General features: G+C 36.9%; 1 protein-coding gene across 1 annotated transcript; it reads left to right on the top strand.

The window, feature by feature from the left end:
- The first annotated feature begins 260 nt into the window (after positions 1-260).
- Positions 261-3,830, top strand: xrcc3 (X-ray repair complementing defective repair in Chinese hamster cells 3). The gene is made up of 7 exons (XM_058755924.1): positions 261-625; positions 726-863; positions 974-1,186; positions 2,406-2,560; positions 2,638-2,850; positions 2,958-3,004; positions 3,297-3,830. The coding sequence occupies exons 1-7, from the start codon at positions 571-573 to the stop codon at positions 3,541-3,543; spliced, it is 1,068 nt and encodes a 355-aa protein (XP_058611907.1). The 5' UTR covers positions 261-570; the 3' UTR covers positions 3,544-3,830.
- Positions 3,831-18,595: the final 14,765 nt, after the last annotated feature.

Raw genomic sequence — 18,595 nt, 5'->3', positions numbered from 1 at the left:
AACTGCGATACAACATTGAGGGCTGTTCTAAAAACTGAATACAGAGGGGACGCCTCTATGCCACAATTATTCTTTTAGTTATTTTGCTTAGTTTATTTAGCTAATATGTGTCGTTTAGGGCAAAACAACTATTTTAGGAAATATTATTTATAAATATATCTTCATTATAATCCTAGTTATTCTACTTAGTTAAAAACGTACATTCAAGACACCCCCATTTTGATATTGCACTGGGCCGCTGGCGGACCCCGGTCAAAGCGCGATAATATGAAGGAGTGTGTCCTGTTGTTTAGCCGATACGCTATCGTACTCTTTCTCTTAATGGCTTGATAAAATAAAGTATTGCTAGTTATATGTGTAGTCGTTTGTCTGTCCTTGAAATATAAAAATAATAAAATCGGTAATCGATTGAATTCAAGACTTTGATTTTGACAGAGTTTAAGACATGCTGACCGGGAAGTAAATGTTGTGCAATTCAAAATGTGTGCAGATAGTTTTAGTGAGTTAAAATACTAATTAAACGTTATTTTATTAACCTTACACTGTTTAAATGGAGTTTCACGAGAGCTGATGGAGTGGGAACAGCTTGATCTGAATCCAAGGATTATTGCTGCTGTTAAAAAAGGTAACGTTAAAAAGAAAAGAAAAGGAAAATCCACCTTGAGTACACTTAGATTTAAGTTGAATTCGCTCCTTGTTTAATGTTATTTTATTTTATTGTTCAGTCAATTTTAGATCAGCCAAGGAGATCCTCTGTGTTTCTGGTCCGGATTTGCAGAGACTGACACGCTTGTCAAAGACTGATGTTCAGAGGTTGCTTTGTGCTGTAGCGGCTGCTGTCCGCAAGTCCAAGCCGGTCACAGGTGGGCTTCGTTGTACTACTATAGTACTACTTTTCAATTTAAATAAATGCAATAATCTTGTGAGAATCAGCAATTTCTGAAGCTAAACTATTGTTTTAATATATTCTCAGCTTTACAGCTGATCCGGGGAGAATGTCCTGTTTTGGAGGCCGGACACAGGCTCTCTTTTGCCTGCCCCGTTCTGGACGGTCTGATGCGCGGTGGTCTCCCGTTACGAGGAATAACGGAGCTGGCAGGCGAGAGTTCTGCTGGGAAAACTCAGTTCTGTTTGCAGCTTTGCCTGTCTGTCCAGTATCCGCAGGAAAACGGAGGACTTAATTCAGGTAAGTTTGTTTGTTTTGTTACAGAATAGAAACGAATTGTTTGAAACAATCGAATTTCCCCTGACTAACTTAATGGAATTGAAGCATATAACCATTAAAGCAGTGTCTCTCAAGTTGTTTATGATTTATTGGATAAGGATTTTTTTTTAGTTAAAATGGAAATTGTAATTAATTTCCATGATGTCTAGAAAACACACACACACATTTTAGATCTAGAATTCACACTTTTAGAATGCCTTGAATTATCCAGGTTTTCCCAAAAAAATTGGAATCCTGTTTCTTTAATTTAAAAAATAATTTTGAGGGAGGTCAGTAAAATAAACAAATATCTTGATTTCTAATTGTTTTAGATTATTTTAGTGCTTGTTTTATTTTAAATCATTTTAAGTCATCTAGAGGCCCCCTTGGAAGTAGGGTTGGGAATCGAAAATCAAGTCCAATTCCAGAATTGGATACTTGTAAAATTATTTTTCAATTCCTGTGTGTACATCTTTTTTTAGGTGGTGAAAAGGGGCTGTTAAAAATGTATCTGTCTTTGAATCATTCATTCAAGAGATTCATTCAAAAACACTGATTCATCCAGTAATGAAACAAGGAAATGTTGAGTGAATCATTGAATCATTCCATTCATAAATTCCATGAGATTTTGTTTAGTTGTCTAATATTTTTTTCTTCAGAATTGTGAGAGAACAACCTCCATTTAAAAAAAAAAAAAAAAAAAAAAAATCTCAATTTATGCAGAATCATACAGCTCTATTTTGCACACAAACAGCTCTTAATCGAGTCCAGTTTTTTATGTAGCCTGCTGGTTTTTGTTCATGGTATTCATCAGCAATTAAATGTTTTGCAAAAAGAGAGACAGAATGAATATGTTTGATATCTAAATGTTTGACTTCATTTCTTTTATAACCACATTGGAATTGAAACTGGGAATCAATAAGAATCAGAATTGGAATTGATCAAATTCAAACAATACCCAACCCTACTTGGAAGTTTTCTGAGGTCCCCCAATGGGCATCGGTCCCCTGGTTGAGGACCACTGCTATAGATTTCTGACATTTCAACTATTAGAAACGCATGGAGTATAGTTTGAGATCTCTCCTGAAATTGGCAATGTGAGATTACTGGGGTAGAAGGAGAGTTCAGAAGAAAGTAATCATTTTAACAAATGTCTGCTTAACTGCTGTATTAAATCACATTTTATATGGTCATTTAACAGGAGCTGTTTATATTTGCACTGAGGATTCTTTCCCTATCAAACGACTACGGCAACTCATTACCCAACAGCCCCAGCTCAGACCAGATCTGCCACCAGCTCTGATCCGCAGTCGGCATTTTTGCGACAACATCTACATTGAGCATGCAGCTGACCTGGTAAGACTGGCAAACATTCCTCTTATTACAGATAATAACCATCAGAACGCACTTAATGCTGGTTGATATGTGAGCAGGAGGCTCTGCGGGCGTGTGTGTCTCAGCGTGTGCCCGTGCTGCTGAAGCGAGGGCTGGTCAGACTGCTGGTGGTGGACTCTGTGGCGGCTCTGTTTCGCAGTGAGTTCCAGGCTGATGAGGCTGTGCAGAGGTCACGCCACCTGCTGGCATTTTCCAATACACTTCACCGCCTGAGTCATGAATATGGTGCACCTGTAGTCTGCGTCAACCAGGTTAGACCGGCATCTCATTTCTAACACCTAATCAGAAAGACTATAAGATATTATCATTTGAATTTAAATAACATACAAATTGGTCTTATGCTATTTCTCTGCTCCAGGTTACAGATGTTGTGGACGGACCAAACCCAGGGAGGTGTGACTATGGGTGAGTGTGTTTGTGTCAGTTTAGCCAGCAGCAAAACAGCCCATATACAGTGGCAAGAAAAAGTATGTGAACCCATTAGAATTGCTTGGTTTTCTGCATTATTCATGTCATCTGATCTTCAGTAAATTCCCAAGTATAGAAAAACACAACGTGCTGACGCTAATGACACATGAACTACAACTAAACTATAATCTTTCATGTCTTTTATTGAACACACCCCAGTAAGTTTCTATACTTGAGAATTTGATAAAGAATGCTTTATTATAAGTTGTTTTTAACTTATCATACATAGACTGGTGGACAGTAAGGTGCTTCCTGCATTGGGCATCGCTTGGGCCAACCAGGTGATGGTGAGACTCATGCTCAGGAGACTGGCGGGGCAAGTACAATCAGACAGGCGAAGTAGCGCTCCCCGAAAATTAGAAGTGGTTTTCGCCCCACACCTCCCTCGAGCGAGCTGCCTGTGTGGGGTTTGGGAAGAAGGAGTGAGAGGGATCCCTGATGACCATTCAGACCTGCAGCCACAGGGCTCTTCATGATGAATTATCTGCAAAAGGAGCAGATGGACAGGACTACTTAAAACACAACAAGGCAGTTAACAGCTGCTAATGGACATAAATGTTTATAAAGGACAGTTGAATGTTTTTGTGAGGAATGGCTAAATTTATACCATTTGAAATGAATGCACATTATTTTTAATACACAATTCTTACAGGTATTATGTGCAAATAATTTTGTAAAATCTAATCCTATTTTTATAATAATTGTAATTTTTTTATTATTATTATTATTTTGCCTTGGATACAGAATAAATGTTTTCCTTAGATATATGTTGTCACAGTTTTCAGACATAAATATAGTTCCAAGCAGCAATAAGTAAGAAGAATAAAGCCTAATTGTTACCTCACACCTGCCCTTGAAGAGAACAGGTTATTCTGTTCTCTCATATAAGAAACAGTTTGGAGTCCAGTCACTCTTCGATCGATCTACTGACCTACAACACTTAAAACAAGGACAGAAAGCATCAGTTGAGACTAGGCTATGATATTTCAAACAGAAAGGCAAATACAGACATTTTTCAGAAAAGCTGTTGTTTTCTACAATGCTTTCATGCCATGGTGTGCCCCAGCGGTAAACCCTAACTGTGTTGCAAAAATGATCATGAGACAATGTAAAATTAAAATTTATTTAATGTTGCACATGATCCTTCTTACCATGAAATCAGTGTTTTCTGTTTGGGGAAAGTTCAAACAAAAGAATGTATATAGAGAGAGTTAAAGAGCAAAAGAGAAAGATAAATATTTAGTGATTTTTCAAAAAAACTAAATTGAAAGCGGGAAAACAGCATCAACCATTTTCAGATCCCCTTTTTTATGGTAATTATCATTCTACCTCTATATCTTTTTGGGACCTGTTATGAGTCACTATTTGATTATTTATGATGTGTTGAAAGCCATTAGCTCCAGCAGAGGGAGCTGAGATCCAACAGAACTCATAGCGTACATGCCACATGGGATTGCCCTAATAGATAGAACTCATTGACAGTCTGGCATGCCACTGAAGTGGAGGAACAACGATATCAATGACTGATCCACAGCAAACCAGATAAAGCTTTCTAATCTATGTAACAGATGGTAAACAGTGCACAGGGAGTTGTTTAAAATTGTTTTAGAAGAAAAACCTTGAGGGATGGCAGTGACCTTTGTGGCTGCTGTGAAACACTGATGAAGGACATAATATAAAAATACATTATTTTACTCAATGGACAGAGGGTTTAGCTGTTTAGCATCGCCTCATTAGCTATACTAACACATTAAACCAATTAACACGGATGACCATTCAAAATTTGATCTGTATTCACACTACCTTTCAAAAGTCTCTTATGCTCACCAAAACATAGTAAAAACAGTAATTATGAATTATTATAAGTATTATTATAATAATATAATAACCGTTTTATATTTTAATATATTTTACAATGTAATTTATTCCTGTTGTTGGCAAAGTTGAATTTTCAACTTCATTACTCCAGACCTCAGTGTCACATGATCCTTCAGGAACATTCTAATATGCTGATTTTTATTTTTGTCATCATTATTCTTATTCTTATCAATATTCAAGTTAAGTGAGATTTACTGTCATTCCGCTATATGTGGAGACAAAGAAACAAATATTTAAAAGCTGTGCTACTTAAAAAAAAAAATTAATATTAATTATTTAAATTTTTCCAAGATTCTTTGATGAATAGAAAGTTTAAAAGGACGGCAATTATTTGAATAGTAATCTTTGTAATATTACATGCCTTTACTGTCACTTTTAACGGGATCATGAACTGAGAAATGAAAATTCCTTTAATCTTTTGATATATAAGAGGTCACTGTACTATAAAAACATCCTGTTTCAGAAAGTTTCAGAACTCAAAACTTTCTTGTTAGTCTAAAAACAGCTTATATTGAAGCCAATCTGCCAAAACAACAGGATGTGGAATGTGCCACTTTATGATGTAATAGTGTGGCTAAACAACTCTGCAGAAGAAGATCAACGCCTGCTTCTACATCGCTGCCTGTTTAGCCCCGCCCACCCATTTGTGCACGTAGTAAATAAATGACAAGAGCGGCAAGCGCAAGTCTATGAAGAAACCAAACCTTGAGGTTTATTTGATGAACTTTATTTTTAATGAAGATCCATACACACAAGACATTCTCAACAGAGCGACGAATCGACGAGTCACTATGGAAACGGACGCTAAGAAAAAGCGTGCCATGCTGCTTCTTAATATATATATATATATATATATATACAGGTGGTGGTCATATAATTAGAATATCATCAAAAAGTTGATTTATTTCACTAATTCCATTCAAAAAGTGAAACTTGTATATTATATTCATTCATTACACACAGACTGCTATATTTCAAATTTTTATTTCTTTTAATTTTGATGATTAGAGCTTACAGCTCATGAAAGTCAAAAATCAGTATCTCAAAATATTAGAATATTACTTACGACCAATACAAAGAAAGGATTTTTAGAAATCTTGGCCAACTGAAAAGTATGAAAATGAAAACTATGAGCATGTACAGCACTCAATACTTAGTTGGGGCTCCTTTTGCCTGAATTACTGCAGCAATGCGGCATGGCATGGAGTCGATCAGTCTGTGGCACTGCTCAGGTGTTATGAGAGCCCAGGTTGCTCTGATAGTGGCCTTCAGCTCTTCTGCATTGTTGGGTCTGGTGTCTCTCATCTTCCTCTTGACAATACCCCATAGATTCTCTATGGGGTTCAGGTCAGGCGAGTTTGCTGGCCAATCAAGCACAGTAACACTATGGTCATTGAACCAGCTTTTGGTACCTTTGGCAGTGTGGGCAGGTGCCAAGTCCTGCTGGAAAATGAAATCAGCATCTCCATAAAGCTTGTCAACAGAAGGAAGCATGAAGTGCTCTAAAATTTCCTGGTAGGTGGCTGCGTTGACTGTGGACATCAGAAAACACAGTGGACCAACACCAGCAGATGACATGGCAGCCCAAATCATCACTGACTGTGGAAACTTCACACTGGACTTCAAGCAACTTTTTGATGATACTCTAATTATATCACCAGCACCTGTATATATATATTATAATAATATATTTTGTGCACAATCTGCCAAGCCCACAAGAGCCTCGTCAACAGATCACGCATGCGCTTACAGCACTGAAGTGAACTAACCCTGAAACATAGAATGAAGAAGTTGCTATGGCTACTTGCATACCCTAAAAGTTACCTCCATTTTTGGAACCGAAAGCTGAGTTTATCCACTTACTTACCCTTAAACATACCTGGGTATGTCACATAACTTGCTTTCTGGAATACCCCCCAGATCATTTCATGTGTACTGAGTATTTATGTGTTTTAACTTTAAACACAGCAGCGTCCATCTGTGAAAGATGTAGGCTGTCAAACATACACAACTGTTAACCAATCATAGCAGTGGGCGTTTTCTTCTGAGTCTACAATCTACCAATATTCAAACAGAGCGTTCTGATGAGGGTGGTTAAAAACAGGACAGAAAATCAGGGCTTGACATTAAGCATTCTCATGTGGTTGTCCTTCGGACAAGTAAATTTGTCATTTACTTGTCCGAGTATAAAAGTTACTTGCCCGGAGAGAAGAAATTAAGTTAAATTGAGTTATAAATATAATTATTTATTGTAGTTATACAAAACACATTTAGTTTATTTAGATTTTTCTTTTTAAATGAAATAATGAACAAAATAATAAAGTGTGATAATACTATTATATTTTAAAATAAAAAGTTAGAATTAAATACAAATACAATTATTTTATAGTAAACTTAAAAATAAAATGCTAATATTTACTTTATATATATATATATATATATATATATATATATATATATATATATAAAATTTTCATCATTTTCAAACTTAAATTTGAAAAGTTTTAATTAGTTAAATTTAATCAGTCAATTAGTATAATAAGACATTTGGGCTGTTACCAAACAAATTAAATCAGTATCAACAAAATTAATCTTTGCAATGCAGAAGAAACAGAAGCTGCAGTGGGATATATTTACCCACTGTTTAATGCAGCTCTGAGGGACATGGAATGCTTTAACCTGCAGTTACAAATGAATAAATAATGTTTTGATACATAAAACGTTGAATACTGATATTTGAAATTATTATTATTATTTTTTTAAATACTGTAAATGTGAAATTAAAACCACCAGTAGGTGGCATCAAGTCACTGTTAATAAGTGAGTCATTGCGACTGAACCGAATCATTTAAACGGTTGATTCATTCAGGCACAAAACCCCATCATGTTGCTCAGAGACGCAAAACAGCACTGTGGCTGTGTTTGGAGTTATTTTTGTTGGTGAATAGAGCAAAAACAGGCTATATGGTGTCTAAAACGTAAGTCTCTTAATGTTAACTTCTTGTTTATTGAACTGTTATCACATTTGTAATCATGATGATTTTTGAAGCAAAAAATAAATAAAAACGGCGTTCGATCTTCGTGTGATATTAACTATATGAAATGATATAAATGCATACATTTTCCTCCCCCATGTCTTGAATTTTCTGATCATTCTTCATGCATTGTAATTGTAATACTGAATCATGCAGTGAAAGAATGCACGTGAGCTAGTCTAACCTAGACGACTTTACGTAATTATGCGTGCACTCTTTGTTTGATTCTTGCAATATACTCGTTAAAACAACAATGACGAAATTATCGCAAACGATATATAATCGCACACCCCTATAACAAAGGCTATATCACAAATAAAGGCAGTTATTATTGTTTTTGGTATTGACTTTTTCAAGTTACTTGTCCGATTGGGCAAGTAAATTTCTCTTTCACTTGACCGTCCAAAACATTCACTTGTCCCGGACAAGCGTTAATGTCGAGCCTTGCCGTATTACCTTTTTTTTGTTTGTTTTTTTATGTAAAAATCTTGATAACATTATAAGTAGACCTCAGAGAACAGTACAAAATAATATATATATATATATATATATAAGCAGTTCATGACCCCTTTAAACCATTTAATGCATCCTTGCTTAATAAAGCATTCATTGTTTAAAAAGAAATCTTACTGAATCCAAACTTTTGAACAGTAGTGTATATAACAGATATTTTGTTATATTAGATGTTTTATAAGTTCCCAGTTTGTTTATGGTGCTCCTAGTTTTTCCTCTCTGCTGCCTTTCACATCACATCAATTGATTTATGAGACACGCTGGGTCTTATGAGAGTACTGACCTAACACTGCGGCCCAAACCATATTGCAGATCTGTGAAAAACTCCTGAGTCATCCAACTCTATTTCACACTGTATTTCACAGTACATTTAAAACAGGATTTTGCAGCGTACATCCACTTCAGTTCCACATTTCAAGATGTCTCTCCAAACGAAGGTGCAAACAAGCAAAAATGCTTGGCAGTGATTAAAGTCCAGCTACACAGAAAGGGGTTTTTGAATAGGCTTATAATCCTGTGAAGCTACTTAACACACACACACACACACACACACGAGTTAGTCTCTTTATCAACATCAAAATATTAACAACTGCTAGTACACATAAACAAACACACTAATATATGCAACTAAATTCTGTGAGCAACTACGTTCGCCTTTGAGCTCGTACTGTCACCATGGCGACGATCACATGGGCTGTCTGTCCCAGATTGTTTGACCACCCCCACCCTCGGCAAGACAAGCACCCTCTCCATCCATCGCACTGCAACCTAAACTCAACCCCCCTCCACCCCCTTCTGCAAACACACACACACACTTTCCTCCTTCCACTCAGCTGTTTACTGCCGTGCTGATGAAAACCTTGTTATGTAACTCCACCAGTCTTAACGGGCTACACACAGACGGGCTTTCAGAATACATGCATAACCGCCCACATCTGCCACTGTCTTCAAAATGACTGCTGGGCTTTGAGAGCTCCTCTCACATCGAACAGTCTTAACCCGGACTCTAGTTAGTTAGTCAGGCAGGCGTCTGTTAGTATGCATCCCACGTCTACTCGTCTCAGACAGGGCATCGGAGAGACGGATGCAGTGACTGTAGGCTGCAACGCTCTCTCTCTCACACAAACATGCATATACGGCCATCTTGGGAAACAGGAGAAGAGGAGGAGAAAAATGGATTCTTGTGTTGAGGCCTGAGGAGAAATGTGTAGCATGTGTATGTGGAAATATATGCTGAATATTATATCAAAGAAAGACGAGGAGCACAGCTGCAAAAACATAACACATGAGGTTACACACCATGACATCTTCTTTACAAACACTCACTCACCCCCTTTTAGTTTGTAACTTAAATGTTAAACTATACGCTCACTATCTATCTATCTATCTATCTATCTATCTATCTTTTTAGTTTAAATTTGTTTTCATAGATAAAAAAAAAAAAATCCACTGTTTTAAGGAGTTGATTGTGCACTGTCACATTCATATAAATGCATTTCTGAGGGGTTTGGGAAAATCTGACTTATTCCTATTAGAGAATATTATCACGTCCCAGCTCTTATCAAATGAGTAACAGCTGCACTCAGATTACCTCTCCAAAACACAGATGTGCAAGAATGAGGGCATAAAGTACATCATGTGTGATGAATATGAAAAGACAGTGATTAGTACAAAAGTCAAAAGAAAAATGAGAGTCTGAATGGCTTTTATGGCGGGAGACAGGCAGCAGCTGGTCGGTTGCTAAGACAACCAGGATTAGTCCTGCGCCATTGGCCCTCAGCTGCGCCGCAGACTCTTTCTCCAGGAGGTCTGAACTCCATCCCACCTGGATTACAACACATCTGGCTCAAATCATTTATATCATAGCATTTTTGTCAAAATATACACGTTTCATGTGATAGTGCACACTATACCTAAAGGCAGCTTGTTAACACTATCGATCTACAGAAACAGAGAGCAGATAACACAATGACTGGCATGAGAGGAGAAAAAAGTGATTGCCAGTTTAACATATTAATCATTTATGACACTGTAATAGGAAAAAGCAAATGTAAACAAACAAGGAGAGGGAAGGACACTAGAGTATGACATCATCAGTAGTGATGCAGAAGGGTGCAGTAGCAGTACACCACCACAGGGGGAGAAGTGTGTTTGACTTAAGAGGGATGACAAGCTACACTCTTAAAAATAAAGCTTCCAGATAAGTGTTTTCACAGTGATGCCAAAGAAGAACCATTTTGGGTTTCCCAAAGAACCTTTCAATAGATAGCTCTTAAAAAGAACCAATTTTTTTCTTAGTGTGAAGAACATTTTAGTTGCCAGATCCCCCCAAAGTCATGCGGGGGTAAGTCGTGGCCTAATGGTTAGAGAGTTGGACTCGTAATCCAAAGGTTGCGAATTTGAGTCTCACGTCCGGCAGGGATTGTAGGTGGGGGGAGTGAATGTACAGCGCTCTCTCCACCCTCAATACTACAACTGAGGTGCCCTTGAGCAAGGGCATAAATGGCTGCCCACTGCTCCGGTGTGTGTGTGCACTTTAGATGGGTTAAATGCAGAGCACAAATTCCGAGTATGGGTCACCATACTTGGCCGTATGTTACGTCACTTTCACTTTCGTCACTTTTTAAGAGTGTATTTTTATCCTAAATTATGTTACTTGTTAGAAGCTTTAAAGTGCTGAAAAGAGAAGACTCAAGTAAACGTACTATCGCCTATATACAGTATCTGTCACTGAAACCGCACGACTAGCATGGCTAAAAAATTTATGACGTGACAAACAAGCAATTCCAGCATACTGTGTCCATCCAGACAAGATTCAAGCGGACTAAAAGAAGTCTGCGTTAAAATTGACCTGTTCTGCAGTTTTCTTTTTTCTTATTAGAAAGCAAACAAACAAACTGGTTCCAGATCAGCTCACGTGAAGCAGGCATGTGAACGGCTGACTGAGAGTATTGTCCAGTGGCAGATGAAACAGATTCAGATACACAGTAGTTTTATTCAGAAAAGCAGGCTGGGTCAACCCATTATGCAGATTTTGTAGAACGGGGGGTTTGCACTCTGAGACCCTCTTTACTGAACTAGGTCACACTTTGTCGTGAAAGCAAAGAATTTCATTGAAAAGAAAAGAGAAATTAACAAACAATGCTGTCAGCAACTTGTGCATGTTGGAGAAATAATTGATTTAGCTGAGTACCAGCACTGCTCGATAGTCCAGAATGGATTGAATACTCTCTTCTTAGCTTAGCTTAGCCCTCTATCTTGTTCTCTATCACACACTCACATTGTCTTGCAAAACCAGACAGCACTTCCAGGACATTTGGGAAGAATCCGTAATGAGACAGAGGCATTGTGGCAGGGAGGCGTCTCCATGGTGACAGGAAGCCAAGCTGGAAAAAACACACAATAGTCAGCAGCAGTGGGAGGTGAATGTGAGAATACGTAGAGGGGTTTGTTGGTGTGTAAACAAGATGGTCATCTTCAGAATTTCTTACATTATGAAATTACAATGACTTCAAGATTATCATTGCTTTATCATTTGCCAAATTCCATTTTATTTATTTATTTATTTATTTTCCAAATTTTCCATTTTAATTTTTCTGGACTCCTTTTTAATGGTTAAATTAAACTTTATTAATCAAAAAGTATGTCTTAATTAAAATAATGAAACACATACAATTTATTAAAGTTGAACAAAAATGAATGTTTAGGGCCCTATGAAATGAGTTTACAGTGAGTTTGGAAGCCATCTGATTATGTTCTATTGTTTTTCATTTTGTTTGTTTTTGAGACATGTCAATGTATTTTATATATTATATATATTGCAAGACTTACCACAACACCTGTTTAAGTGTAATGACCTACTTTTGATTGATTCATTCAAAGTTTGACAAATTGCATGACATTCCCCTTTAAACAGTAAGTTCCATTTTTATGATTGATTCTGCGATTCCGCCTGCATTTTCCACATCCTGGAAATCATAGGGCCCTAGTTAATAACATGATGCTCACTTTTTTGCAGTTCAGATCTATTAATTAATTCATAAACCAGTTAAAAAGGCAGTTCACACATTATGACTTTACCTCAGAACACCTCTTCAATCATGAGCATGTTTTTCATTTCTGAATTCAACAGAAAGAATGATCTGTATTCTGCATTAAAGACTAATTCACAAATTTCAGAATTAAAATTATTTTAGGTATTTTTGTGGGACAAGCAAAATGTCAAGGTGATACAACTGTCCTGATATCATACTGAAGAAAATAAAGCCTCTTTAGATATTATAGTCAAAAACGAAATTCTTGAAAATGAACAATGTTAGCACTCTTAACACTTGTGAGAGCGACACATGCTGCTCATTTGTGGAAACTGGACTATGCAGAGGACAATTACGGCAGAAGGTGAAAGTACATTTCAGATCAGTGCCTGTTTTTAGCAACGCCAGCATTGTCCTAGACTGACTGACTCCCTCCTGACTGTTTCCAATAGTGTTATGTAATCCTCCGAAATGTACCAATTTTGCAATTTTATTAGACTGACATATCAAAACGGCATTAGGAGGGAGGAATGTCAGTGATCCTGACATTTTAATATTTGGAGGTACCCAAAGAGTAGCCGTCTGGAAGGAATACACCTCACTGCCTCAGGACAGTAACTCACACTCAGCCCATTCAACATGATGAATGTCAAAAATAAACAGTATGGTTTTGGTATTTAATTATCATATATTTAATTATCCACTGACTCTACTGCACAGAGGCCATTTCAGGCTCACAAAGGTGATTTCATTACTGAAAGACAATCACTGGGGTGCCATATACTACAACATGATGACTGATGTGCTGCATGAGCTAAAAAGCGCTCCAAATTAAATGGCCAGTGTCCTTTATGTGTTTACTATATTGGACTGTCCATGATTGATTGTTCTCTGTAGAGCCTGACAAACCCATCATGCTTTATATTCATATGACCTGAGGTAACCTTGGAGAGTATCTGCTCCAGTGTTATGTCATTTCTTCTCATTTTTTTTTTTTTTTATTCGTACCCATTTTGTCCTTCTTCCTTAGATAATACCTTCTGTTCTAAATGACCTGGGGACGGAGCACAAAAACTGCACACACAACAGAGACCATCTGTGATGTCTGAGTCCTATGTATATTATTATGCGTGCTGAAGGTTATATATAGAGGATAAGGTCCTGTTAAAGTAATAGTTATCTCAAAAATGAAAATTCTGTCATTGTTTATTCACCCTCATGTCATTTGAAACCCTTTCTTCATTACATTTTTAAAAATAAAGGTTCCAAAAGGTTTTTTTTTTTGTTTTTGTTTTTTTTCACAGCGATCCCATTTAAGAACTATTTTGGGTTCCCCAAAGAAGAGTTCAGTGAACAATTCTGAAAAAATAAATAAAATAAAAAAATAAATTTTTTTAAAAGAACCTCATTGGCACAAAAGCAGCTGTTTAGCAGAATGTCCAAGCTGCTCTTTTCCATACGGTAAAATTGAAAGGTGACCACAGCTCAGACATTCTGCTAAACATTCCTGTTGTGTTCCATGAAAGAATTGCATTTGATTACGTAAGTCTATGTTGAATCAAAGTGCCACCTGCCAGACGAGGAAGAATTACTGCTGCAGTAAAACACTTCCTAACCTAGTCACCACGATTAGACATTGATTCAGGCTTATCCCAACTACGTAAGAGCTTGTCTCAACTCCCTAAATAGAATGACATTCCACCAAACTAACTGCAAAGACTCTAAGTACATCTGACCAAACCATCAAGTGGATGTTTACAAGCACTGGCCATCCTCCCCATAATTACGCTCTCATTGAGAGTAAGTGTTTCTCATAATCCTAATTACACACAATTACAAACATACACATGACTGCAGTCTGTTACATCATGTGAGAGAGAAGGACACAATGATGACTGCAAGTCCTGACTCAGGAATAAACCACCAGACAAATTCTCCTCCAGCAGCATTTCAGTTTGCAGTAATGGGCTAAACTGATGTCAGACTCGGGCTCCAAAATTAGCACTTGCCAAGCACCCAGTGGGAGTAAAAATTGTTTTTAGTGAAAAATGAAGCTACTTGCCATTCAGGAAATGCAACATAATTTTTTTGTATAGGCACACTCCCTGCGTCCCAATGTGCATACTATCCACCCTATTTGCCCTAAATAGTATTGAAAATTACTACTATCACATAGAATTTAGGATGGATATGCACATACTGATTCTCAAAGTGTGGTCCCTTACAGAAAAACCACATGAATTTCACATGTGCAAAATCACATGTGTATGTGGCCACATGTGACCACGTGTGTTTTTGCACATGTGAAATTCATGTGGTTTTTCTGTAAGGGGTAGTATGCATGCTCCCTCTAGTGGTATGCAGAGGAATCACTGAATTAAATATAAATTAATGTTAAAACACTTTTAAGTTTGCAAGGTGGCTAAATGATGCCTAGTAAATTAGGCCTGCTATGCTACTGTATCTTAATGTTGGTCATTATGGTGGTACTTGGAGAGTCAAATATTTTCTGAGGTGGTACTTGGTGTAAAAAGTTTGAGAACCACTGGGCTAATATATTTTTTAAATTGGAAAAAAAAATTAAAAAATAAATAAACTGGTAAAATGTCTCATTTTCTATTGGCATGTGTGTGGCAAAATTATTTTTTGACCCTGTATGATATGTCATATTTACACTACTGTTAATTTTAAAAAAGAATATATATATATATATACTCTTATTCACAATGCAGCCAAAAGGGCCAGACATTAACACTGTTACAAAAGATTTCCATCTCAAATAAACGTTCTTTTTAACTTTCTATTCCCCTATATATATATTAGGGGTGGCACGGTACATGTATTTGTCCCGAACCGTCACGGTACGGGCGTCTCGGTTCGGTGCATGAGGCCTTACGACGAATACAGGCAATTCACCCCCAATCCAGAAGGGGGCGCCCGCAGTAATGCAACGCTGTTTGATAACCGCCAGCAGAAGATCAGCGAATGCCGGGAGATGCGCGCTTGAAAACAAAGCCCCCAGACAGTGAACGTGCTGATTCTGAACGCATCTCTCATATAGACTGACAAGGGAGTATACTTTAAAGGCTTGCGCACTCAACTGTTTGCGAAATGTAGCTTTGTGCTCGTGTATCCTACCTCTCTCATTCGGCACAAATCCAAATATTCCATAATATTTCCATATTTGCGATGTAAGGTATCTGAATGCTAAACTATTATTTATTATGTAAATGATAGGCTTTGTACTTCAGTCGCGTTCCAACGGTGACACAGAGGCGCGCGCGCTGATGTTTGGCTCACTGTATTTTATTTTGATAAAGTACCAACTGCGCTGTCAATGCTGAAACTGATGTGTGTGTGTGTGTGTGTGTGTGTGTGCGCGCGCGCTCCGGCGCGATCACTTCAGCTGTTTCCTTATACCAGCAGAATCAACTTTAAACACTTATTGTCTTATTAATAATCACTGTATAAAGGTCTGCTTTTATTTGTGTACACTCACAATGAAAACAAAACAGATTTTATATATATAACATGTAATAATATTTAGTGTTTTCACATCTAGATGGAAAAAATTGTAATTTGCACTACTGTCTGTTCAAAATAAATGAAAAGAAACTGAGCATAGTAGTCCCATAGTAGTCTTTCATTTAATTGTGTTAATTAGGCCAGGCAGACAAACCAGACAGTGTAACCAGTCACTCATCAGTCATCCTGAGTCTAATCAATACCAGTCCGGGTAGTGATGACAGTGTACCAGTCTTACATTGTTATGGCCCATTTAGCAGGGGCCGAATGAGGGTGTTTGCTATACAGTGTGTCTGTTTTAGCACTAGTTGTGCATGCAGGTTAGGAAGACATTAAAGCTATTCATTGACTGAACACTAGGAGTGTTAAGCATCTAGAATAAAGGTTCGGGCAAAAAAATAAAAAGCTGCCTTTTATTTACATTTTTTTTTTTTCCCATCACATAGTGTTCACACACTCGCAGGCTCAGAATCTGTTCTTCAGCTCACATCTATCAGTTTATTCATGCATGTGGAGAGGTATCAAAAAGCTGTTAGAAAAAGTGAGATAAATCCTTTGTGTCTGGAATGAGAGCCACAGGGGGGAATGAAGCAGACAGTCTGGACATCACAATCAGAAACAGACTGGTCTGTACAGTTCTTAAGCATGTGCTGCTTTTGCAGCATTAATACTCCAATAATTTACAATAGTTTAAAAATAGTAAGACATTTATTCCACTTCAGGACATTCTGAAAATATTCACAAGACTGACTTATAAGAACAGAAACTTGATGGAGTAAGATGGTTTTAAGGCAAAGATAAAGTCATACACTACACTTTCCCTGAATTGCTTTAAAGAGTTAATTGAATCAGTGGTTTATTTTTTACCACACTGCACTGGGATTAAGAAATGTCAGAGACATTTAGGTGAGGAGAGTTAAAAGGGAAGGGAACTGAAGGAAGAAAATGTGTATTTTTATCATGAGTGCGTTTATGTGAACATGATATCACTCTCATGTTTGACTGAAGCGTTGATAAGGGGTATGTGGTTTTGATTGAACCTCTGACCTCTGATATTACGCAACTGTGTCTGACTCACTTTAACATCCCAGGAAAGCTGTGCTATAGGATACTGACCATAATACAAATGTATATTGTGTAGCATATCTGCATTTGCAAAGAAGTAATGCAGTTAACATATATACAGAAAATCAAATATAGAAAGAATATATGAATATATAGAGTATAGAAACAAGTTCAGTATAATGCTGATGTCTAAATGGACCCTGATGCTGGCATCTCACCTCTATCTGTGAGAATGGAAAGGTGTTTGGAGGAGAACTGTGACTCTGTGTACTGACCCCTGAGACTGATAAACACAGTCCAGATGGGGACAGAGGGGCCGACAGAGGGAGCCCAGCAGGACAGGCCCATACATCCTCAGTCAGGGTTCCGTCTTTCCCCCTACAGATACCTCTCCAGTGTCCTCTATAACCTCTCTCCACTTTCCTCCTACACAGTCCATATATGTATAAAGGTTTGTGAAGAATAACAACATAAAAAAAACAATAAAAAACATTAAAAATATTATATATGTTTATTTCTCAAAAGGGGAAAGTTCTGGAGGTTTCAGAGAAGTGTACAGATGGAAAGCAGCAATGAATTGTCATGATAAAGACTGTATACACAGCGACAGGCCGAGAATTGATAAGAGCTCTTTAGGAGGGTGATGAAATGCTCTCTTTGTTTGATAAGTATGTGATGAGTGCTAATTGTGTGCGGCCATCAGAGCATTCAAAGCCAAGTGTGCAGTTTAACATTTCATTTACATTTATTTTCTTATCAATGCTACTTCCATTAAAAACAATTAAAGTGAGAGTTTGGATAAAAAGAATCACAAAAATTAAATATTATTATGACAGAATGTAAAAATCATGGTCAATAAAATTCTGAGCTTTTAATTTTGATCTCTATTTATGGATATGTTACTGATGCTCAAACTATTTTATTTATGTATTTTATATTTATTTTTATGTTATTTTATTTTAACTTGTTTATTTGACCCTCTAACTCTAGCACTCTCTATTCTAATTCTATTTTTTTAAATAATTTTTAATATTATTTATTTATTTATTTAAATCACTTGCACTCTCTATTCATTTTATAACTGCTTGCTTTTCTTAAAAAAATCTAACACTAGCTTTCATTCTTTTTCTATTCTGTCTACTTGTCTTTGTGTGTGTATATGTTTGTATATATATATATATATATATATATATATATATATATACACACATACATATACATATATAAACTAGCTTAGCTTAAGATATAATAATATTAGACCATAGTAGTGTCTGCATTGGTGCTTCCTGGTGTGATGATTTATGAATAATGTCATGCCAAATTGACAAACCACCCCACTGCCAGTCCATCTGTACACACAATCACATAGTATTAAAGCAGTATTCTGTGATCTTTAGACGTACACCGACCATCTGTCCATCATATACAGCCCATTTTCAATCTGTTTCCCCACTCTAAGACATGTGAAGGACTAACAT

The sequence above is a fragment of the Onychostoma macrolepis genome, chromosome 20 (assembly GCF_012432095.1).
Source record: "Onychostoma macrolepis isolate SWU-2019 chromosome 20, ASM1243209v1, whole genome shotgun sequence".
Lineage (NCBI taxonomy): Eukaryota > Metazoa > Chordata > Actinopteri > Cypriniformes > Cyprinidae > Onychostoma > Onychostoma macrolepis.
Note: the sequence above shows the minus strand (reverse complement) of the source record. Positions and strands in the feature narration are given on the sequence as shown.

Bases quoted from the DNA above. Each gene is read 5' to 3' on its own strand.
- xrcc3 (XM_058755924.1), top strand. From the start codon at position 571: ATGGAGTGGGAACAGCTTGATCTGAATCCAAGGATTATTGCTGCTGTT. The intron at 864-973 runs GTGGGCTTCGTT...ATATATTCTCAG, and splicing joins CAAGTCCAAGCCGGTCACAG to CTTTACAGCTGATCCGGGGA. The intron at 2,851-2,957 runs GTTAGACCGGCA...TCTCTGCTCCAG, and splicing joins CTGTAGTCTGCGTCAACCAG to GTTACAGATGTTGTGGACGG.